At 45.3% G+C, this 23,336-nt stretch overlaps 2 protein-coding genes across 25 annotated transcripts in view; both read right to left on the reverse strand.

Moving 5' to 3' along the window:
* Positions 1-1,254: 1,254 nt before the first annotated feature.
* On the reverse strand, positions 1,255-12,134 carry HAX1 (HCLS1 associated protein X-1). 2 transcript variants are annotated; one of them, XM_075607978.1, is made up of 7 exons: positions 11,878-12,134; positions 8,753-8,985; positions 4,864-5,024; positions 4,545-4,593; positions 3,492-3,607; positions 2,670-2,793; positions 1,255-1,449 (listed from the first exon to the last, which is right to left on the reverse strand). In XM_075607978.1, the coding sequence occupies exons 1-7, from the start codon at positions 11,925-11,927 to the stop codon at positions 1,340-1,342; spliced, it is 843 nt and encodes a 280-aa protein (XP_075464093.1). In that variant the 5' UTR covers positions 11,928-12,134; the 3' UTR covers positions 1,255-1,339. The 2 variants fall into 2 exon arrangements, with proteins under 2 accessions (XP_075464093.1, XP_075464092.1); XM_075607977.1 differs by having other exon boundaries at positions 4,545-4,596; positions 11,878-12,124.
* Positions 12,135-13,203: 1,069 nt separating this feature from the next.
* The window catches only part of UBAP2L (ubiquitin associated protein 2 like), a 41,529-nt gene continuing 31,396 nt past the window's right edge, over positions 13,204-23,336 (reverse strand). For 16 of the 23 annotated variants that reach the window (XM_075607955.1, XM_075607972.1, XM_075607965.1 and 13 more), the window contains 3 exons: positions 22,080-22,147; positions 17,242-17,439; positions 13,526-13,768 (listed from right to left, as the gene is read on the reverse strand). In XM_075607955.1, the coding sequence (XP_075464070.1) occupies positions 13,673-13,768; positions 17,242-17,439; positions 22,080-22,147 (362 nt within the window). In that variant the 3' untranslated portion in view covers positions 13,526-13,672. Of the gene's footprint in view, positions 13,769-17,241; positions 17,440-22,079; positions 22,148-23,336 lie in introns of all 23 variants that reach the window. The other 7 variants (XM_075607967.1, XM_075607973.1, XM_075607975.1 and 4 more) reach the window with 5 other exon arrangements.

Genomic DNA, 23,336 nt, shown 5'->3' on the forward strand with positions numbered 1-23,336 from the left:
CAGCACAGCTGGAGGGCTGCCAGTGCTGGGGTAGGAGCTGCCAGCGTGGGGGGGAGGAGTTACCAGCACAGCTGGAGGGCTGCCAGTGCTGGGGTAGGAGCTGCCAGCATTGGGTTCTAGGAAGCACAGTTAGGATTTGAAGGTGGAAGTGTCAGTTAAAAAGGAGTAAGACACAGGGCTCAGATAGAGATATAAATTGTTTACAGTGCCAAGTTGTGCTGAGTTTTCCTCCTGCCTCTTCCTCAGGAGTTATGGTGAAGGTGTCCTGCATGTTATTTGGTGAATAATTAGATAGATTTGTGCATGCGAGACCTTACACCTTTGCACAGAATCATGGTGTGAAACCCTTACCCTGCTAAGGGAATATGCCAGTGTTGGACCAGCAGATAACGCAGCTCTGAAGATGCTAGAGGGTTAATCCACTCACAGTTAAATTATTGTGCGTCTCCAGGAATAATTAATCTTTTAACTGTCACAAGGTTGAGACAATCTAAAATCATTTAATTTGTTGCAAACTTCTGAGGACACGAGGAGGGTCCAGCTGTGGAAAACTGGGCTAAGTATGACTAGGAGTGGCCTTGTTGGAAAAACGCTGGCCTATGAAGTGGGAGAATAAAGTACAAGATCTGGTATGAGTTTTTGTGACATTGGATTGCAGAACCTCCTGTATCAGGAAACACCGCTATGCACTGGATAGATAACTAAATTAGCTTAATACGCAGTCAGCAGTGTTAAGTAGGGTGTATTCAGGGAGGTACAGGCCATATTATTCAGGGGATGTTGTCACGATAATAAGCTCTTTATAGCAGTGTGTGTGTGTGTGTGTGTGTGTGTGTTACGCTTGTCTCTATTTCTTCATCGTCACCCCCCTCCTAACGTCTGTTCTGTAACCGTGTTGATACGTTTGGCAATCTATAGAACTTTATCGCTAAGAGAAAAGTGATGTTATTACATCAATAAATATTAGAACAGATGAGCAAGAAATAAAATATCATCATTCAGCACAAACTTTGTCCCAGGCTGGTATCTAACCCGATTATTATTAGCTCTATTGAGGTCAATAAATTCCCCTGAGTGTTGCTATAATTACCATTCCCGCCTACGTTATCAGAGCGGCCGTTCATCCCACAACACGCAGGACACATCACCACCCATTTATTGCTGGGGATTCCTTTTATTGAGGAACACTTTTCTGCGGCACATTAGCTACCAAATAAATGTCTCCGGCAGCTGCCGGCACAAACGAGAAACAGCTTGGACAGAAACATTATTTATTACATCAGACACAAAAGTAGCCATATCAAATACGTGAGCTTCATGCAGAGCAGCTGGGAAGCTCCTATCTCTGGGAGAAAAATCTCTGCAGGATTCTGTTCAGGACAGTCTCCGAGTCCGATAAGTCCATTACAGGGCTCCCGATCTTCCCCTGGGTGGCGCCGGTCCGGTCTCCTGGTGGGAGAGACATGTGCGTGATCTTCCGAGCTGAATTCTACTTACAACTGGACTCTGCTCTGACTGTAGCCCAGATCCGGAGCCTTGGGTTTGCCGGTGCGTGTGATACACAGACCCCCTGTTTGCACTATTTCACCTGTATTATACCTTGCACAAAATCCCTTTAAAGTGCTGTACATGTGGTTAGAGTTTCATAAATAACACAAATGCACAACAAAGATATTGCAGAAATTATTTACACTCATTCTTCAGTAGAGCTGATGCAGCCACCTCTGAGGGTGAAACACTGACATTACATTTCTGGTGCTACGTAAGCCAGTATCCCACAGAGAGGGGAGAGAACAGAACAGCTATGCTACACGCATGCAGGCGGGTAATCTGATGGTGTCGGGGACTATACCCAAAAGCTGGAAGCTTGGTGCATTCAGAATGAACACTTTTCTCATGAAATCAAACACAGCCTTGAGAAAGCTCCTCAGGGTCATTTTCCTGACCCGCTTCCCGTGCAGGCTCCGTGTGCATAAAACTCACAAGGAAAACCGTGTCCAAACATCTTGGGTCAACAAAAATCTAGCCCTCCCTATACTGTAATCAAATAGGAGACGGATTCAGCTCATAATAGAGGGGGTTATCAGGAGCAGAGATGGGTAAATGGTCAACTTAGTAATGTGTGATGTAAATTATGCTAAAAAGAAAAGATGGAAAATGGCAAGCCGTCCCGGCAGCTTTAAAGATGGCCGTGCACTGGTATTTATTGTATATGGTTTGCGATTTCATTACCTTCCCGTGTTATTAATGACATGTACAAAGTAGGGAGGGGCTGTAACCCTGGCGTGCGGATGTGACTCAAAGGGGGTTATTCATTAAACTGCAATAGTGCCGATCAAGGCACTATCGCACTGAAGCGCTCACTGACATCAATGGGAGTTTCCGTGCACTAGTGCCCTAATCAAATCTAGCGCAGTTTAATGAGTAACCCTGTAGTGTTCCCATGTGCGCACTCAACGTCACGTGTTCGTATGCAAGCTCCACGTGTTCCCATGTATGCGCTCACCGTCACGTGGTCCCATGTGCGCGTTCTCCCTCACGTGGTCCCATGTGTGCTCCCTGTCATGTGGTCCCATGTTGGCGCTCAACATCACGTGTTCCCATGTGCGCGTTCACTGTCACGTGTTATGTGCACGTTCACCATCACGTGGTCCCATGTGCGCACTCACCGTCACGTGTCCCCTCTGGTGGGTCCTGAGTTGTGCTGCTGAGGATCTGCTCCCCTCTCTTGAGGGTCACAGTGGACGTTGTGTGACCTTGGCTGTCCCGCACAGATCGTCTCTCCTCCACTGTCTGTGGGAAGAGGCAACGGGTAAACTCAGCTCCTTCCATCAGCACACGCCAGGAGTGCACACGCAGTCACACGCGTACTGTCAGAAGCACATGCACACGAAATCACAGGCACACAGCCAGCAGTGCACACACAAACGACACATACATACACGACACGTGTTCATCCAGGATCACACATACACAGTCAGGAGCGCAAACACAAGTGCACAGCCAAGAGCACACGCATACACGACATACGCACAGCCAAGAGGGCACGTATAGTGACAGGAGCAAAGTCAGGAGCGTGCACACACACACACAGCAACAGCACACAGCACAACCAGGAGCACACACAATCACACAGGTACAGCCACGAGGGCGTGCACACACAAACACACACGACTCACAGACAGGAGCGTGCACACATAATGCCTCGCACAGCTAGTGCACACACACATTTACACATATAGATAAGAGTACACTCACACATACACACACAGCTTTGAGTGAACACACAGAATAAAAATACCAACAAACCCAACATGCCAGAACATGCTTCCATGCATAAAAAAAAGGAAAGCGTTGCACCACACACAGACGCTGACACACGCGTGTATCTTCATATCTTCCCCGTCCCGTGCTCTGTGTGTCGGTTTCGTCGGGTCTATGTGAAACTCTTGCTGGAAGTTTGCCAGCATGCTGTAACCTGCAGGACTCACCCCATCAGGTCTAGTCACCCTGCTGACCGAGACACTCTGGAAATAGGATGAAGGTTTCGGTTCGGACGGTCTCAGAATGGTGTCCAAACCCCGAGAGGAAACCTCAGCGTCCAAGTCTAAAGAGACAGGGACAGCGGTGTGTGAGACAGACTGACGAAGATACAACTGAGAGACCAATGAGACACAGACAGACAGACACAGACAGACCAACCGACCAGGAAACCAGAATGAAAAACAGAGACGGATGCGAGAATAACCAGGAAGGTAGAGACTGTTAGAGACAGATGGATAGAAAATGAGACAGACTGGCTGAAAAGACACACTGGGGGTTTAATCATTAAACTAGGATAGTGCTGATTAGGGCACAGAGAAGTTCCTATTAAAATCAGTAGGCGTTTACTTGCGAGTGTGTCCCGATCGGCACTATCGCAGTTTAATGAACAATCCCCCATTGAACAATAACGCACAGACAGACTGATAGATACACTAATAGGGAAGGAAGACAGACCAGAAACACTAAATAATTGATGGATCTACAGAAAGACAGCCTGACAGAGGCAGAAAACGGAATACAGAGTGAAAGAGACAAGGAGACCGGGATAGAGACTGACAGAGACTGACAGAGGGACATTACAGGGAGACAAGGAGACCGGGATAGAGACTGACAGAGGGACAATACAGAGAGACAAGGAGACCGGGACAGAGATTGACAGAGGGACAATACAGAGAGACAAGGAGACCGGGACAGAGACTGACAGAGGGACATTACAGGGAGACAAGGAGACCGGGATAGAGACTGACAGAGGGACAATACAGAGAGACAAGGAGACCGGGACAGAGACTGACAGAGGGACAATACAGAGAGACAAGGAGACCGGGACAGAGACTGACAGAGGGACAATACAGAACAATAAAGAGTGAGAGAGATAAAGAGACCGGACAGAGGGGCAGAGACCGAAAAGCACAGAGAGAATCTGGTCTTGCCCATGATTACCCTGCCAGGGTATAATGTAGCGGTCAGTGATGAGGTCGCCACACAGCTCGGTACTGTACCTTTGTCCTGCCGCACGTTACTCTGAGAGATGCTCCCGGCATGGTCTTCCTGCTGTTAAGACACAGTATGGGATACATACTGACTATATAGAAAGACTCCTGACTCGCTCCGGCCCTGCATGTCCCAGGACCATCACAGAACGTGCCTCTATAATAATAACCCTGCGCAGGACTGCAAATCACGCACACACTTTTGCATTGTGACCTCCAGCACCAAAGGGGTTACTGCATCTTTTCGCTTAATACAAATACTCCATGTGGTTTATATGATTCTAACCCAGACGCCAGCGGCACGCCCCCTGCGGTGGCTTAAACGCACCCAGTGGAATTTCCCCCAGGGCGTTGTCCCAGGAAGCCTAGGTCTGTCCTGGGAGTGTTCTCTGGGGAGGTAGGAGTCAGGATATTTCAGCATGGAGTCCCGGGGTGAACGCGATGTGGCTCCTTCTGGAACTGGAGATGGGGGCTCAATGCCTGGAAGCTCTGTGGGGGCAAAACACAGACAAACATGGGAAAGGTCAACAGATAATAAGCACTTGGGCTCAGTTCCCATCCAGCTGGGAAGTCTCTGGATTATGAACTCTAGTGTTGCTGCTCTACGAAAAACTTTCCCACCCGCAACCTCGATGAAACCGGTGATGTATCCGATGCGTTTCCATGATATTCCACTCTCCCCCGATTTCCGGGGTGTGCAAAGGGTGCATAAAGGAAGCCCCCCTAAGGGTGCCAGCTGTGTCCGACCATGGTATAGACAGGGATTTTAAATGTAATCCAAGCAATATTCTACATGTGAGGTTATATTTAAATAAATCAGTTCTGTAGTATTAGACCTTTTTTTTTTTTTTTTAAATGTTCCCTCCCAAATATCTATATTTTGACAAAACATATTATACATTGTGTAATACAGAGGAACGATATCTTTAACATTTTTATAATACGTCGTCGTTGTACATGCAATCCTTATACAATAGATTTAAATAATGAACATTATAACCGTTTCTCTTGTCTTTCTAATTGCATCTTATTAATCTATTTCCCCTTCTAGTACTTTTATATCATGTTTCCTTGTTCCAATTTGTTATGATTTAATAGCTATTTGCCTTCTTATTCTTTGAGTTCTATATGGTTCAATGTTCCGTTATTCAATTTAATATTAAAACTTGTAACTTCAAATCTCAACTTTAAGTGCAGGGTAAAATACACAGATTCTTATATATAAACACAACAAAAAGAAAAAATGGCGCCAACCTAAACCACTAAATGAATATAAATGATGAAAAAAACCCTATACTATACAAGGTGGAGAAACATAGTACAAACAATACACAAACATATAAAAATAACAGATGAAAAGTCCAGAAAAAATATATAATAAAAAATATACAAATCCTAAAAAATGCTCCAATTGCTATCCAAAAGAGTCTCTGCAGCCCGATTGAAGAGAACACCACTTCCTTGAAGATATCTATAAAAACACAGAAAAAACAGGCGCACTCATAGCGTAAAAGGTATAACAATATTTATGGAGTAAAGGATTAAAAATGCACACTCACAAACATAGCTTAATAAAAAGCATTTTTGAGTAAAACTCAGCCAGCCAGACGCAGGAACCCGGTAGCAGATGACTTTGGTATAGTGTCCGGTGTAGGTACACTGCAGCAGCCTCTATGGATACCTCCGGAGCCCGGGGAACACGAGGGACGCCGCCTTCCTCTCAATCCTGCGTCACACAGTGAGCACTCAGCTCCAGATACCGCGAGAACTCAGTGACGTCAGTGGATTCGACCGGAAAAAGTTCCCATGTATGCAACGAGTGGACAGCTGAGAGTTCATCTCCTGATGAAGTCTCTGAGACGAAACGCGTAGAGTGTTGTGTAGAGGTGTACTGCCCAGTTTTATTATATTTCCACTCACTGGCTTGCTACAGCAATTTATTGCGTTTTTGGAAGTATTACTCTCAGCTGTCCACTCGTTGCATACATGGGAACTTTTTCCGGTCGAATCCACTGACGTCACTGAGTTCTCGCGGTATCTGGAGCTGAGTACTCACTGTGTGGCGCAGGATTGAGAGGAAGGCGGCGTCCCTCGTGTTCCCCGGGCTCCGGAGGTGTCCATAGAGGCTGCTGCAGTGTACCTACACCGGACACTATACCAAAGTCATCTGCTACCGGGTTCCTGCGTCTGGCTGGCTGAGTTATACTCAAAAATGCTTTTTATTAAGCTATGTTTGTGAGTGTGCATTTTTAAATCCTTGACTCCATAAATATATTGTTATACTTTTTACACTATGAGTGCGCCTGTTTTTTCTGTGTTTTTGTAGATATATATATATATATATATATATATATAAGTGTCAAAAGGAGTGCTAGTGAGCGTGGCTAAATGTATACAACAAAGAACAAAAATGCCCAAAGCTACTTCCATTGTGACAAAAATACACAGTGCAATACCTATATATCTCTTGTAGAAAGGGTATCAGTTTTTAAATGTAGACCTCAAATGTTATGGGTTCATCTAATAAATATCCTTAGTTCTTCCTGTTCTTGGATTGGAATGGTTTCCAGGAGTCAATTCCATTTGGTATTGTGACCGTCACGGTAGACCAAGCTTATTAACACTTGTATTTCTTTACATAAAGAACACACAGCTTGAATTACAAAATTATCACAAATACACACTTACTGGGATGGGCAAAAACAAAATAAATTGCTTCATGAACGAAATTCCACACCATCAAGACTTTAGGTATCAATTCCCAGGAGCGGGTTAATACACAGTAAAAGACGCGAAGCAGTCTTTTGGCTAGGGGCGCAACTTGTCACCCCTATATAATAATAATATATATTTTCTTTAACTGTGCATGCATTGTCTTGTATATAATGTATACCTTGTTCATTTATGTAACTGTATTTGTAACCATTTATTATTTTGTTTTACTCTGTGCCCAGGACATACTTGAAAACGAGAGGTTACTCTCAATGTATTACTTCCTGGTAAAATATTTTATAAATATATCTTCGCCAAATAAAATAATTTTGTTCTGCCCTTGCAGAATTTGTTTCCAAATCCTTAGATCTAACGAAATCCTGAGCGGGGTACAAATCCATGGTGATGATGAAAACGTCTCTTGGTACCGCCCGCTATCCTTCCTGATGTAAAAGCAGAGAACCCCCATCCCGACGGCGTGCACGGGCTTATAATACCCTCACAAGCCTATCTGGGCAATGGGCAACCAATCTTTGGCATGGGAGCCAAATTCTACCCTATCGCAAGGTTGCCAGTAGTCTTTGCAACCGGGCAAAAGGCGTCACGGCAGGCTAAGGGTCATGCGTGAATGTCACACTTCACCCGCTTAGCATACCTGGCCAAACGCCCTTGCCCAGTGACAGAATGCCTGGCCCTCGTCAGGATAACCTCACCATTTGCTGGGCAGATGGTTTTAATTCAATTACCGGCACCTCACCCTTAAGCTGGTTGAAACTCCGGACTTCTGTATACATCCTGGAGTCATCTCCACAGGATATCTCAGAAGCCCGGACATTCATACATGCATGCCTTCCCCTGGAATGCTAAACACACTTTATCTGGGTTCATCTGTTGTCCCTTTGACTGGCAATTAAATCCCCAAGCTCACATAATTTTAAATGATATCTCATAAAGGGGAAACTAAATTCCTTCCCGACTCCAAGAATTGGCAATCAAATTACTCCCTGGATCAACATCCTTCCCATGTTTACTTATTTGGTATATCCCTGTATACCTTTCCTTTCTAAAAACAACAAATCTATTGTACCTGCCATATCTTCATACCATAGTAGGAACACAAACAAAGCATTCAGAAGGATTGCTGCGTTAAAGTACTGTTTGCTGCCAAAAAAATAATAAGGTTTTTTGGGAGACACAGGAGATCCCCGCACTGTCCCAGATATTCCATGAGCCCTGAAGATAATTTCATGGATCAAAACGTTAGCTAATAAAATCTTTGTTGGACATCTGTACCAGCACAATCTTGTATCAGCTTCCTTGCAAAGTGCATCAGCCTTACGGCTGGTAACCCAAGAGGGGTCCCGAGTCCGGCCAGCATGTCTCACGGGCACTCGCTTTGTGCTAGTACCAACGCGCACCGATTACCCAGAGCAAAGTTGTTGCTGGCCCCTCTGGCACAGAAAAGGTTAATCCAAAGCTGCTCCCTTTCCCCAGCGATATCTTACCTGGCACTCTCACAGTTATAGCCCCAAAGTCGGCAAAAAGTTCATTAAAATCGCGGAACAATTCTTGGAAACCAAAAGCATCATGGAAGCGAGTGGCGCCGGGCCCGAAAGAGAAGCCAAAGTTGTGTGCCGGCACCCGGTCAAATGGGTTACCCACGTTCTCATCTTCATCATAATCATCATCATCCTCGTCATCATCATCATCTTGAGTCATCCCACCAAAGAACGGATCTCTAGAAAAGCATTTAAGATAACAAACGGGACCAATTTATAAACTTATTACAGCAGAGTGAATGCACAATATGCTATTGCAGCTTGAAATGTTTTGGCCAAAGGATTCAACTAAATGATCCTGTACTTGTGCAAAAAAAATAATTAAAAAAAATATATATATTTATATATACACTAGCTGAGAGACCTATTCACAGCTCGGGCCCCCACCCCTCCTCATTCATGGCTGTGGTCTCCCCCCCCTGCCCCCCACATCACTGTCCTCCACCTTGCACGGCACACAGTGAGACACACACAGACACACAGTGTGTCACACAGACACACAGTGTGTCACACAGACACACACAGACACACACAGACACACACACACACACACACACTCTTCTTGGGCAGCAGCATGGTCTGGATGTTGGGCAGCACGCCCCCCTGCGCGACGGTCATTCTATTAGTCTAGGTTTATGTGTGTTCTCACAGACCACATAATAGTTATTATATTCTATGGTTAGGTTAGTTCTCATGTTGTAGGGGCACCTCGGCGACTGTTATCTTATTTTTGTGTAAATCATGTTTTTTTAATAAATCAATGTATTAATCATTTTTGCTTGAGTGCTTTTATAGGGACCCCTTTTCTTTCTCTTTGTAGGATATATATATGTGTGCTCATTTGCATGTCATTTCCCAGAATCCCTTGCTGCAGTGGAAGTGCTGTGTGCTGGGTGATAATGGGGAAAGGCGGGGTTGCAGACCTGCCTAAGACATGCAGATGAGCATACAGTTGTATTTACACACATTATATATATATATATATATATACACATATAGCCATATTGGATGTGTGTTGGGGCTTCTCCGGTTATTGTGGGACACAGTCACGCTCCCAGCGGCACACCAACTGACACAAACAAATCTATGAGAGAGAGAGAGAGAGAGAGAGAGAGACAGAGAGACAGAGAGAGTGTGTATATATTTTAACATTTCATAAGAAATGATTACCAGCACCAGAGAAAACACAAACATAGGTAGTTCAGTATTATTTGCAAATCTGTGGAACAGCCATGGGTCGCAGATACGCCCCCCAGTTACGCTAACCTCTACATGGGATTGTGGGAGGATCTGCATATATGGGGTGATGTGCGGCTGGGGGCGGGTCTGGTGTTTTATGGCCGTTTCATAGATGACCTTTTATTAATTTGGGATGGAGAAGAGGAAATTCTGTCATCATTTGACAAAAATGATATGGGACTACGTTTTACATATGAGACAAATAAGGAAAAAGCTGTCTTTTTAGACCTTGAATTTAGAATAGAGGATAATGATAAAATTATAAACGAAGACACATTTTAAACAGGTTGCAACAAATAGCTACTTTCATAATAGTAGCAAGCATTACAAAAAATGGCTCGACAATATTCCCAGGGGCCAGTTTTCCCAGATTAGAAGGAATTGTCCCCTGGATTATGATTTTCAGGTCCAGGGAAAGATCCTGGTTGATAAATTTGTAGCTAAATGCTATTTAAAAAAAAAAAAAAAAAAAAAAAAATGATCTCAAAACATATAAAGAAATAGGTCAGATAAACTGCGATAGCCTTTTAGCAAAGTCAAAAAAGAAAAAATATGACAAAAATAAAATAAAACTCAGGAGACGGGAGAGAGTACCATCTTTTAATCACCAGTATTCATTACACAATTCAAAAATGCAGCTTGGAAAATTAAATTAATTCTAAATAAACATTGGTCCATTATGTTAAATTACCCAATCATTGGTCGAGAATTGCCTTCAAAGATGCCAATAGTATTTCAAAAAGCACGTAGTGTTAAAACATTGATAGCACCAAGTAAGTAAAAAAAAAAAAATATTAAAAAGAACACTAAACTGGGGAAACTTTGCAATGGCAATTTCTCATGTGGGAGAACAAGATGTTTGACATGCAAGCACCCTAATAAAATGGACCAAGTTATTTCTCATGCAAATGGGTCTATACATCCAGTACAAGGTAGGATCAATTGTCTATCCAAATTTGTTGTGTATAGTATTAGTTGTCCATGTGGTCGTCAATATATAGGACGGACAGAGTATGCGCTTTTTTGGAACATCATACAAATTCATAGTCTACAGTACAGTCACAGTTTGTCTCGACACCCCAAAACTGGAACAACCTACCAGAGACTCTCATATCCACCACCAGCTTAAGTTCTTTCAAACCTAAGGCTGTCTCACACTTTAATCTGGTCCTTAACTGTTTCATACGCTCATAATATATATTTTCTTTAACTGTGCATGCAATGTCTTGTATATAATGTATACCTTGTTCATTTATGTAACTGTATTTGTAACCATGTATTATTTTGTTTTACTCTGTGCCCAGGACATACTTGAAAACGAGAGGTAACTCAATGTATTACTTCCTGGTAAAATATTTTATAAATAAATAAATAAATAAATATGGACAAACAGAATAAGGACCCTACTTCTTTACTATTGTTGGGTGTTGAAGCCATTGGATCCTCTTTGCTTAGTGGAGACAGACATAAAAAGCTAAACCTCAGAGACATATTGTATTTGTGTTTGACACATTATGTCCGAAATTATATCTTCAATAAAGATAAGACTGTATTAAAGCTTGTATCACACCCACACCCAACGTGTCGGTCCCCACGGGCAAATACATGACAAAGTGGCCAGCAGTATGGGACACTTGTACTATATGTGCCTGTCATGTATGTACGCATAGATACATACGTGTGTCACACACACACGAAAAAATATACACATAGTGAAACCATATACTCTGTATGTGTCTGTCTGTCTGTCTGTTACTGCGTGTGTGTGTGTGTGGTGTGTGGGGTGAGTGCGGTGTGTCTCTGTTGTGAGTGTGAGGTGTGCACCATCTCACCTTCTTCCCGCCGGCTCAAAGAATCTCCTGAACAGGTCAAACAGGCTCATGTCCCCGGGTCCCTGTACCGGGGTGTCCCCTCTCTCCCCTTGTGAGACGGACACAGCTGGAAGGTGCGCGACACAACCCCCAGCGCTCACTTCCGCCCCTCTGCCGGAAAGCGCCTTTTCCCGTCGTAAACTTCCTCCACTTCCGCCCTTAGCTGTAAAACGCCACTAAGCGATGTGTATTATCTCAATCTCCCGCGTTCCCGAGTAGGATGATTATTATTATCTGAACGGTTTGGCAAAGTGGAGAGCACCCGTCATTCCCAAACCCTGGTAAGGGATATTTGCCAGAGGTAAAAATGGCGGCCTATTGCTTCACCTTGTACCACGTGGGTGGTATTTAACAGCAGCTGCTCACCTAAGCGCTGTCACATGAACCCGGCGCCTAACTTGTTTACCGTATTCAGCGAGACCCATTCCGCTGCATGTCTATTCTCTTCTAGTCAAAGGTTTAACGGGGAAGTATAATTAATTACTGTGATAATGTTTAAGAACTGAAGGTAAGGGGAGGCGTTTAACCCCTCGCTTTGTAGGCACTGAAGGGGTTACATTTGTTCATCTACTGGTTTATCAGAGTTCCACCCAAATGAATGTGCTGGTGCAATAAACAAAAAACCACAAAACCGTTGTGAGGTTACTAGTCTATATGGGATTTATACAATGTAACAGATTACAGCCAATTCCACCGACCCTGAATCATTAGGTTGTTTAGGGAAGTTTCCCATCCCCACTTAAAGAAAACAGAACAATGCTAAATTCTCTGGTGTTTTTTTCTTCAATAAACCTGGTGGCGGTTGTGTTAGTCTGCTAAGAGACTTTGATAAAGAACCTCCCATATGTCAAAAAGTATGAGGCCGTCTTCCGGGAATGCGTGAAATTGCGGCGTGTGAATTATTGACCACATGCTGTATGAAGTGTAAAGTAAACAGGATTTCTACCGTATCTGCTGCAGAAAACAGACCAGGAATTGCTCTGGGAATATCCGTTTTAGGTAGGATGTACGTGGTGAGAGTTGCAGGTTCTAGCATGAAAACGGTACCTAAATAACCTACAGATGAGGGGTGGCCAACTCCAGTCGAGACCCACAAATAGGTCAGGTTTTCAAGATGTCAGTGGCTCAGTCTTCAACTGAGCCACCTGTGCTGGAGCTTGGGATATCCTGAAAACCTGTCCTGTTGGGGGCATCTTGAGGCCTGGTGGAGCACTCCTGCTACAGATGAAGCTCTTGGCCGAGGGAGGAGCCGACAGGATTACAAATAAATATGAGGCTATTCAGAAATGCAGCTGTGGAGTTTTTCTTTTATATATACAAGACACATTTATCCATTAAATTTAGAACACAGTACAAAAACACGTTAACTAATTCATCATACAATGCAGGTTCATAGCAATCCTTCCTAGGTATACAGAGACTGCTCACAGGAGAGGGTGGGCTTCCCCCTGCCCCCCCTTACCTCTGCCAAAAGTAGTAAGAAGGGGGGGGGGTGGGAGAATCAGGGAAAGAAAAACAAAATACAGAAAAAAACAAAACAAAAAACAACCGACCCTCTCCTAAAACAGCGAGCATTTCATAATCTGACTGCAGAAAATGGAGAGAAAAAAATACAAATTCTATATTACATATAACGAGAAGGATGGAGGTCCGGCCGCCCGGAGCTCTCCGCAGCTCTCCATTGTTACAGGCGGGGATTTGACGTGTGCTGCTCTTGTCATGCCCTCTGTTCCACACCCTCATTGGGGCGGGAGAGCTAGTTGGTTCCCCAGCTGTAGCTGCTGTAAGCCGATTTGGTGGCCTGAGACTTCTGTGGCATGGAGGCTCCCTGGCTGCGCTGCCCGGCACCACTCTGTGGGAGGGAGATTAAACTCGTCAGCATGTGCGGCATTGTCTCCCACACCCGTTAGGCCACGTCCTACCAACGCATGTAAACCCTTTGTTTAAGTGTGAGACCAGGATTTACACGGCATACTTAATCTCATGATTAGTGCTCAATTTGAAATATGTTTCATGCATAATCTGTGCTGTACATACCCTGCTGAATTCCCCATACAGCAATCGTTTATGGGTGTTTATAGACAGCCACGCAGACACGCACACAGACAGACAGAGACACGCACACAGACAGACAGAGACACGCACAGACAGACAGAGACACGCACACAGACAGACAAACACGCACACGTCCTCAAGGACCACAAACATGTCAGGTTGTAAGGCTAGCCCTGCTTCAGCACAAGTGCTGAAGCAGGGCTAGCCTTACAACCTGACCTGGGTTTTTATTATCTTTTTCTATCGCTTCGTTAAAAAGGGAAATAGAAGGAACTATCCGAGTTCACAGTGTATTCAAAGATCAAGTACATCACTTATCGGATCCACTGCCTTTAATCCAATCATACTGTGGTATAGGAGAGCAGAGAATACGGTGGGACCTGTACTCTGAAACATTGATCTGGTTCCAATACACACTACAATCCCCACATAGCATCTTTAGCACAACTAACCAAGTCTGTTATTGGGGAAATAACCAGAGGAATTATTAAAGGAATTACAGCCACATGCAGAGGCATCAGAAGGTATAGGGGCAAAATATGCAAAAAACAGCCACCAACCAGTGAGAGAATATGTGCACGGGGAGGTCTCTGTGAGCATGTGCACAGCTTTCCACCAGGGCCGGGGAGACCGCCCCATGTGCAGGGGGGGAGGGGCAGTGCTAGGACATGTTTACCTGATCCTCCTGCTGCAGCTGGTAACAAAATCTGCAAATATGGCAGCTGGTGCCCAGTGGCCGGATATGCAAAATAAAGGGACAGACTTTTAGGCACGGGAGGACACGGGTCCGAGCCACCAGTGCGACAGCGGGCAAAAAAGTACCAGTGCACTTGTCGATTTCAAGTCAACTGAAAGACATCTGTTAAGACGAGGGGCCAACACCAGTCCTCAAGGGCCACAAACAGGTCAGGTTTTCAGGATATCCCTGCTTCAGCACAGGTGGCTCAATCAGTTGCTCAGTCAAAGACTGTGCGAAAGGACTGATTGAGCCACCTGTGCTGAAGCAGGGATATCCTGAAAACCTGACCTGTTGAGGGCCCTTGATGACTGGAGTTGGCCTCCCCATGTGTGTGTAAAGATCTAGTGTGTTCAAACAAAGCGTTTGTGTTTGTGAGGAGTTGCAGCTCTTCAAACACAAGCATGAAACTCCAGTTATTCATGCAGCCACTGCCGGGGTGGAACCCTGGTACCAGCTCTGGTGTGCACAGCAGAAAAGTGGGGAGGATGCAAAGATACATCACTCCGTTACAGGTGTGTAAACAGGGAGGGCTATTCAATAGGGTCACACAAAAGGGAAGTAAGTGGCTGAGACCGGGATTGGGCCCAGAAATGTTTGGATCCTTGATTTCCCTGAATTAAAGATCTAAAAAGAATACATCACAAAGAAAATAAAAACCATCACAACCGGTGATCGGCCCCCACTAAAAACGGCACCGGCGGTACCCCCACCGTTGTCTTAAAATCGATTTTCAGTGGTTTAATTAAATAAGTGTGTATTTAAGGGAGAGCTTCCACCTGCTGGTTTTTTTCCCTGACATATAAAGGCAGCAGAGGGTCTCCGGGAACCGAACTACGTTATTTCAGTTCCGGGAACCCCCTGCCGTAACTTTCCGGGGGAAACAGAATGGAGGCTTAAATCTCCCGCAGCATGCGGGCAGACGGCCCAAGTGCCGGAGAGGTTACAAATCTCCATGAAGTACCCGCAGCAGCTTCTCCGGTATCTCGGGAATCAGTGAGAGAATAAACACCAATATGTAGGAATAGCACAGATCCTGTTCCCTATGCAGCGTACGCTGGCAGCTTCCAAATCACACCGATACTGAGCTGGGAGCGGAAGGGACAACTTGCTGCAGCCAACTCGTCGTCAAGGTATTAAGGGGCTAAGTTTAGGGTAAGCGGTTTGGGGTGAAGATTAGTGTTAGCATTAGGGTTTAAGGGTAAGGGGTTAACATTTGTTTTTTTTTTGGGATAAAGTTAGTGGGTTACTTTTGTAATGAACCCCTATACGGCGCACTATAGACTCACTGTGTTATGAATTATATTTAAAACGTTACTTTTAATAATATACATCTTACATTAGTCACCATCTATTGTGGAGAGTTTTAATCAGACATTGATAATTACACGTAAGGATAATAGTATCGCTGCATATATTGTGCTTATATAATGATCTGTTTGTGATATTAGGAGCTAATAGCACTACTAAAAAACTAAATGAGTACTAATGACTAACCGTTTTTGGGTTTTTGAAGGTTGCAATACAACAACAGGGCTGGCTTGAATGGTGATATTAAATGTACATCATTATAAGCACAATATATGCAGCGATACTATTATCCTTAAGTTTAATTATCAATGTCTGATTAAAACTCTCTACAATAGATTGTGACTAAAATGACATGATCAGACAATTATTTTTGCTGCACTGTTAGGAAATACCTAAACAAGTAATACATTCTTAGGCTTTCCCAGTATAGAGGATACACCCAAACGGCAGGGTTTTATTACCAGACAGGTTTATATATATTCCATACCTAGTACTGGTTCTAAGTTGCACATTTTGTTTAGGCGCCTTTTCTCTTAAGATGTATATTATTAACAGTTACGTTTTAAATATAATTCATAACACAATGAGTCTATAGTGCACAATATAGGGGTTCTTTTTCAGTACTTCTAGGTACTTAATGTTTTCTACGTATGCATTTCCCAGGCAGCACATAGTTTAAAAGGTAGGCTTGAGCAGGGAGAAGCATTTCTTCTGTACTTTTGTAACGAGACAGGGGGAGGAAGGGGGGCGAGGGGGGAGGAAGGGGGCGAGGGGGGAGGAAGGGGGCGAGGGGGGAGGAAGGGGGCGAGGGGCAAGTCATCCTAGACCGGCAAGGAGCCCCCCACGTGACGCGCTTATAAACGGGAAGAGAAAGACTACCCTGTCCCAACTGCCCCTCTCCCCCTCCGGGAGAGCGATATGCGGGGCGTTACCTGAGCTGTCCCTCACCCCCCAGGCACAGCGCTATGCGATGGTTGCCAGGGCTTTTCTTCCCCCCCAGGCAGAGCGCTACAGGGGGGTTACCCTAGCTGTACCCCCCACCCAAGGCAGAGCACCATGCAGAGGTTACCCGAGTTCCCCCCCCCCCCCCCAGGCAGAGCGCTATGCAGGGTTACCGGAGCTGTCCCTCCCCCCCAGGCAGAGCACTATGCAGGGTTACCGGAGCTGTCCCTCCCCTCGTGCGTGCCCCCACCCCCCCAGGCAGAGCGCTATGCGGGGATTACCTGAGCGTCCTGCTGCAGATGGTGGTGCAGGATCTGGGAGTGAGGCTGCTGGTGCGGGGCCAGGATGTGCATGAAGGGAGCCAGGGGGTAAGCTGCGGCCGTCGCTGGGTTTAGGGGACCCCCACTTCCTAGGGCTGATGGCAGGCTGAAGGATGTGGCTGGGGTACCAGTGTGAAATCCCTGCTTCTCGAAAGATTGCTGAGTGAGGCGGAAGAAACAGACAGTGAGTTCTGCGCTCCTCCAGCACAGGGGCTGCAAATACAAACAAACATGTAATTCCCGGCTTTAGTAAATATATCATGTGCCCATGGCACAGAATCGATTTAATTCCCGACCCCGATTCTGCGCTCGACTATTTCCAATCAGAGTTCTTAAAACTCTGCGATACCCATGCTCCACTACGCAAAATAAGGGTACGGGGGGCCCACCTTCCATGGATTACAACTGACCTTATTGCACTCTACCAGCTCAGGGATACCTTGTGGAAAAGCTACAAAGTAACTGGCACTACCAAGGATCTCAATCACTACAGATGCATGCGGAACATGTGCACAAGGCAAACAAGGCACGCAAAAGCACAATATTACTCTGACAATCTCCACCAAAATACATCAAACCCAGCTAACTTCTGGAAGGTTATCAACAATATATTCCAGCCTCCTAACCATCAACAACCAAGTAATATCACTAAGGGGGATATTACTCTGACAAACCCCACTGACATTGCAAATGCTTTCAATGATTACTTTGTGGGGTGTGCCACTAACTTATTAGCGAAACGCAGCCCAAACCACAAACCTGAATCTCATCCTGGGAGTACCCACATAGCCCCACCCCCTCCCAACACTGCCCACAATTTTCAATTTGGCCCAGTACCTGAAGAGGAGATTACACAAGGCTCCTCAAACTAAAACTAAGCAGCCCATGCGGACCTGACTTGCTACAATCTAGGTTCCTACGACTTGGTGCCCCAGCCATTGCCAAACCAATTGCTTCCATAGTCAACTCTATCCTGTCTGCAGGCCATATCCCTAAGACCTGGAATACTGCCATAGTTGTGCCAATCTTCAAAAGTGGGGACAAAAACACTGTCTCAAACTACAGGTCAATCTCACTTCTCCCAATTCTATCCAAAGTCATGGAAAAATGTGTCCACTCCCAATTAAGCGATTTCTATACCAAGACAAATTTCCCTAGCCAATTCCAATCTGGGTTTCGTCCCAAACACTCCACCGTAACTACCCTGCTAAAAGTTTGCAATGAAATCCAGTGTGGAATGGAACGGGGACAACTCACTGGTGCAATGTGCCTAGATTTTGCAAAGGCTTTTGATACGGTTGATCATGCTATCCTGCTTAAACTCCAGAGCTCTGGAATAGGGAAGCATGCTTTAAACTGGTTTCAGTCCTACCTATCAGGTAAATCCCAACATGTGTCCATCTCAGGCTCTAATTCCAACCCCCTGGATATCACCTGTGGTGTCCCGTAAGGCTCTGTTCTGGGGCCCCTTCTCTTCTCAGTGTTCATTAAAGCTGCAGTTCAGTCTTTTTTATTTTTATTTTTTATTTATCTTTTTACTTCAATAGTTTCATGTGTGCAATCTCTAATTACCTAAAGAACTGTATAGCTGCAGGTCAATTCGTTCTCCATGTATTGATAGGCGAAATTTGGTGACATAATTAGAGCTGGCATATGTTTTTATTTGCTTCTGTCAGTCAGTGGAAGCTCATGAATATTCATGAGCACTCCTGCACTGACATGTGCTAGAGGGAGGGCAGGGCTGACAAAGGGGTGTGCCAGGGCATGAAGGGGCAGTGCCTTAGCAAATGGCTGTTAAAATAGAATACAAGAAAATGGGTCTTTCAAAGTTGTTTTTTTAAAAACAGAAAATGCTAAAAGTATTTTCTTACTACAGAACTGATTTATTAAAAAAAAAACACACATGCAGGATATTGCCTGAACTGCAGCTTGAATGATCTTCCCACAGCTTGTAAGGAAGCCTCAATACACATGTATGCAGATGACACAATCCTATATGCACACAGCCATAGCCTCTCTGACCTTCAACACATACTTCAGTCTGACTTTGAGACTCAAAAACTGGATTTCCCAAAACAAACTGTTTTTAAACACTGACAAGACTGTAAAAATGGTATTTGGGACCAAGACTAAATTCTTAAAGCTTCCAGCGACTGAGCTCCAGATTAGAACCAACGCTAACACCACCCTAACACCTGTCACTAGTTTTAAATACCTGGGCTTATGGTTTGACTCCCACTTAACATTCGGGATGCACATTGATACCCTGACAACCAAGACCTATGCCAAACTAGGGGTACTTTACAGGAACAAATCCTCCTTAAGTCTCCCGGTCAGAAAGCGTATCGCACAGCAGATGGTAATTCCAATTATGGACTATGGAGACATAGTATATGGCACGGCACCTCAACCCACCTTGGCAAACTTGACACCCTCTACAATTCAATTTGTCGTTTTGTTCTCCAACGCAACTACAACACACATCACGGCGAAATGCTCAAAAAACTAGATTGGTCATCACTAGAGTCTAGGCGCAAAGTTCACCTTTCCTGTCTTGCCTTTAAATTCTTTATGGGTAAGCTACCCGCCTGCCTGAACAAGCTCCTCACCCCTACCACATGCAGCACTTAACATCTGAGATCTGACTCCAAAAGACTGTTCATGGTCCCAAAGCTCAACAAAGTATCCGGCCGTTCCTCCTTCTCTTACCGTGCACCCCAAAACTGGAACAACCTACTAGAGACTCTCGCATCCACCACCAGTTTAAGTTCTTTCAAATCTAAGGCTGTCTCACATTTGAATCTGGTCTGTAACTGTTTCATACGCCCATAATATATATTTTCTTCAACTGTGCATGCAATGTCTTGTATATAATGTATACCCTGTTCACTTATGTAACTGTATTTGTAACCATGTGTTATTTGTCTTAACTCTGTGCCCAGGACATACTTGAAAACGAGAGGTAACTCAATGTATTACTTCCTGGTAAAATATTTTATAAATAAATAATCAGAAGTAAACCAGATCCGCTCTCCTGCGCTTACCTAATCTCCCTCAATAACAGCAGCGGGAGAGGCAGGAGCAGTACCGTGCATTTTATTTGTCCTCCCGTGTTTAATCAGTCACTCACGTCTACAACAGACATGTACCAGATAGCGATTACCAGCAGAGACATTGTATGCGAACACAGAACACGGGGCCTAATGGAGAGGGCAAGCTAGAAGAAACGACAGATCACCATGTGTCCTTCCAGAAGTGGCAAAAGGAATACAATCCATGAAGAACGGGAAGGCTCCCGGAAGATGGAATAAACACTGAAATCTTGAAAGCCGGGGAAGAAGAAAAAAATATATATATTTGCAAAACACTATACATGCTGCTTTAAGAACAGGAAAATCCCAGGGCAATGGAGTAATACCATAGGAATCTTCATCCACAAGGAAGGAGACAAAGACTGCAAGAACTACAGACTTTTCAGTGTATACAAAATGTACCGCATCAAAGACGTACAAGTGATTTCCCCAAGTAATGAATACGATCGGCCACTTCGCTTAGGATTTAGGCTTTGATTCTGTCTATACCTCCACGGTCCTAGATGCACGAAGATAAAATGTTGAAGTGTACATGGATATTATAAAGAACATTCAAGAGAATGCCATATGAAGCATTAGAGAACATGAAGATATAGGAAAAATAAGGATCATCGAGGGAGCGCTGCAGGGAGACACCATATCACCAGGATCAGCAAGGGAGCGCTGCAGGGAGACACCGTCTCACCAGGATCAGCAAGGGAGCGCTGCAGGGAGACACCATGTCACCAGGATCAGCAAGGGAGCGCTGCAGGGAGACACCATCTCACCAGGATCAGCAAGGGAGCGCTGCAGGGAGACACCATGTCACCAGGATCAGCAAGAGAGTGCAGCAGGGAGACACAGTGTCACCAAAGCTTTTTACGGAAGCACTTGAATTGTTCTAGACAGGAGCAGAACTAATGACAGGTGGGTCCCTGTGTAGGTTTACCACCCCCCCTCCAGGCGGTATCTTTGGAGCAAGGCTTTACCCGGCACTGCGGAGGGAGCCTACCCAGGCGGGGATTGCGGACGTTAAGCCCAAATTCCCACATGGCCTACATCCATGTTAGGACCGATTGGGTGGGCTCCATCCGGCACTGGTCAGGTAAGACCCCCGATTCCCTGCTTCCACAGGTAGGGGGTACTGAAGAAAAACCACTGGAGCGCTGTTCTGGCGGGTGGGACAATGGGTGCCTGGTTCATCTGAACCAGGAGCACCCACAGTAATTCAGTCACTGGTTCAAGACATTGCACTGGGAAGAAAAAGGAATCAAAATCAATGGTGAATACTGGGGTCACCTACTGCTTGGCAGATGACTTATTTTTGCCACAAGCTCAAAATACCTCCAGCAACAAATCTGAGAACTCGCCGAAGCAAGAAAGACGGCCATCATATGAACCTCAGCAAGACCAAAGTGATGTTCAACCAATGTGTCACCTCTGCACCGATCAAAATAAATGTTAGAGAACTAGAAGTCGTTGAAGACCATGTCTACCTTGACCGACAAGTAACAATGGGTGGGAACCTTTTGAATGACATCAACAGGAGAATGAAGATGGGATGGAACGCATTGGGAACAAACAAGACATACAACATACGCACACACATCAATGGTTTCCCAATCACGCACACGCAAAGCACCCCGCCCCTCTCTTTCCCTCTCCCCCACACTCCATCAGAAGCTCCTCTGCCTCCTGTGATCACCCGCCCAGGTGTTGCACATGTACCTGCGTCTTCGAATAGACAGACCCAGAAATATCGGGTACTCCGGTGTTACTCGAGGTGACCGACACACCTGTGGGGAAAGAGCACAGCAAGTGTTTTATGGGGGGCGATGTGTGCGAGTGAGTGGAGGGGGGAGGGAGGCAGGGACCGGGGGGGAGGGGGGACCCTGAAACCGTGGCTAAGAGCTTAATGCACACATGTAAAAAAAAATCAAAGACAACTCAAATAAAAAGGGCAATGGATCATTTTAAAGAAAATATTTAAAAATAAATGATAAGCAAGTCATGCAGATCACACTAACACCGCTTTAGTACACGGGCGGACTACTCCAATCCTCAAGGGCCAACAACGGGTCAGATTTTCAGCATATCCCTGCTTCAGCATGGGTGGCTCAGCGATTAACTGCACCATAAGGCCTCGTTCAGGGTGCAGGCTTCGGAGGGCGGGCGTGCTGACGTGCGTGCGGCCGTGGGATACAATGTATTTAGAGTGAACTGTGGTTGTCAGGGTAGCAGCTGCCCTGTCTCCGAAGTACGGAGTTGACGCTGGCTAGTTTCAATAAACAAAAAATTAGTTTTTTGAAGCTGCAGCAGCGTCACTGGGACCTCGGCAGCCAATGAAATCATTCTTGAGAATGATTTCAATTCTGCAACTTGGATCTCTAACCCCACGTCTGTAGCCCCGCCCCCTCCCCAACTCCTGAAAAAGTCTGCTGGGAGGATGAACACACATCGCCCAGCAGACTGCCGCCCGCCCTCGCGAACGCCCTTCCTCCAACTCCTGCCTCTGGCACCCTGAACGAGGCCTAACTGTGCAGAAACAGGGATATTGTGAAAACCTGACCTGTTGGTGGCACTTGAGGACTGGGAGTTGGCCGCTCCTGGATTAGAACTACACCTTAAAAACGCATGCAGTGTTGGACGTGGCGTCCCCAGCGCATTCGGGAGGCCACGGCTTGAAACGTCCATCTGCCCAGAATGTGTTCACTGGGATTTTCTTCCCCTTTATAGAGAACTTTTACTGTTTGCACCCCCCTTATTTGTAAAAATGTCCCACTAGTTCTGTGTGTGTAAGGACCACTGCAATAACCATCATGTTTATATACAAACACACAGGAGGAAGGAGGAGTCTCGCTCAGCCTCGAGATCTCACTAACACTGGCATCTATTAATGGGGAGCAGCACCAACACATCTGGGAGGCAGGGATTACATTACACTCTATACCAGGGGCGGCCAACTTCCGGCCTCAAGGGCCACCA

This window comes from Ascaphus truei, chromosome 7 (genome assembly GCF_040206685.1).
Source record: "Ascaphus truei isolate aAscTru1 chromosome 7, aAscTru1.hap1, whole genome shotgun sequence".
NCBI classification, from domain to species: Eukaryota; Metazoa; Chordata; class Amphibia; order Anura; family Ascaphidae; genus Ascaphus; species Ascaphus truei.

What these genes read in the sequence shown, in the direction of transcription:
- HAX1 (XM_075607977.1), bottom strand. Translation starts at nt 11,927, where the DNA reads ATGAGCCTGTTTGACCTGTTCAGGAGATTCTTTGAGCCGGCGGGAAGA. An exon ending in CCTGGGGGAAATTCCACTGG is followed by an intron (nt 4,597 to 4,863) that starts GTGCGTTTAAGC and finishes GTGTCTTAACAG; the next exon opens with CAGGAAGACCATGCCGGGAG. An exon ending in ACCAGAGGGGACACGTGACG is followed by an intron (nt 1,450 to 2,669) that starts GTGAGTGCGCAC and finishes CTCTCCCACCAG; the next exon opens with GAGACCGGACCGGCGCCACC.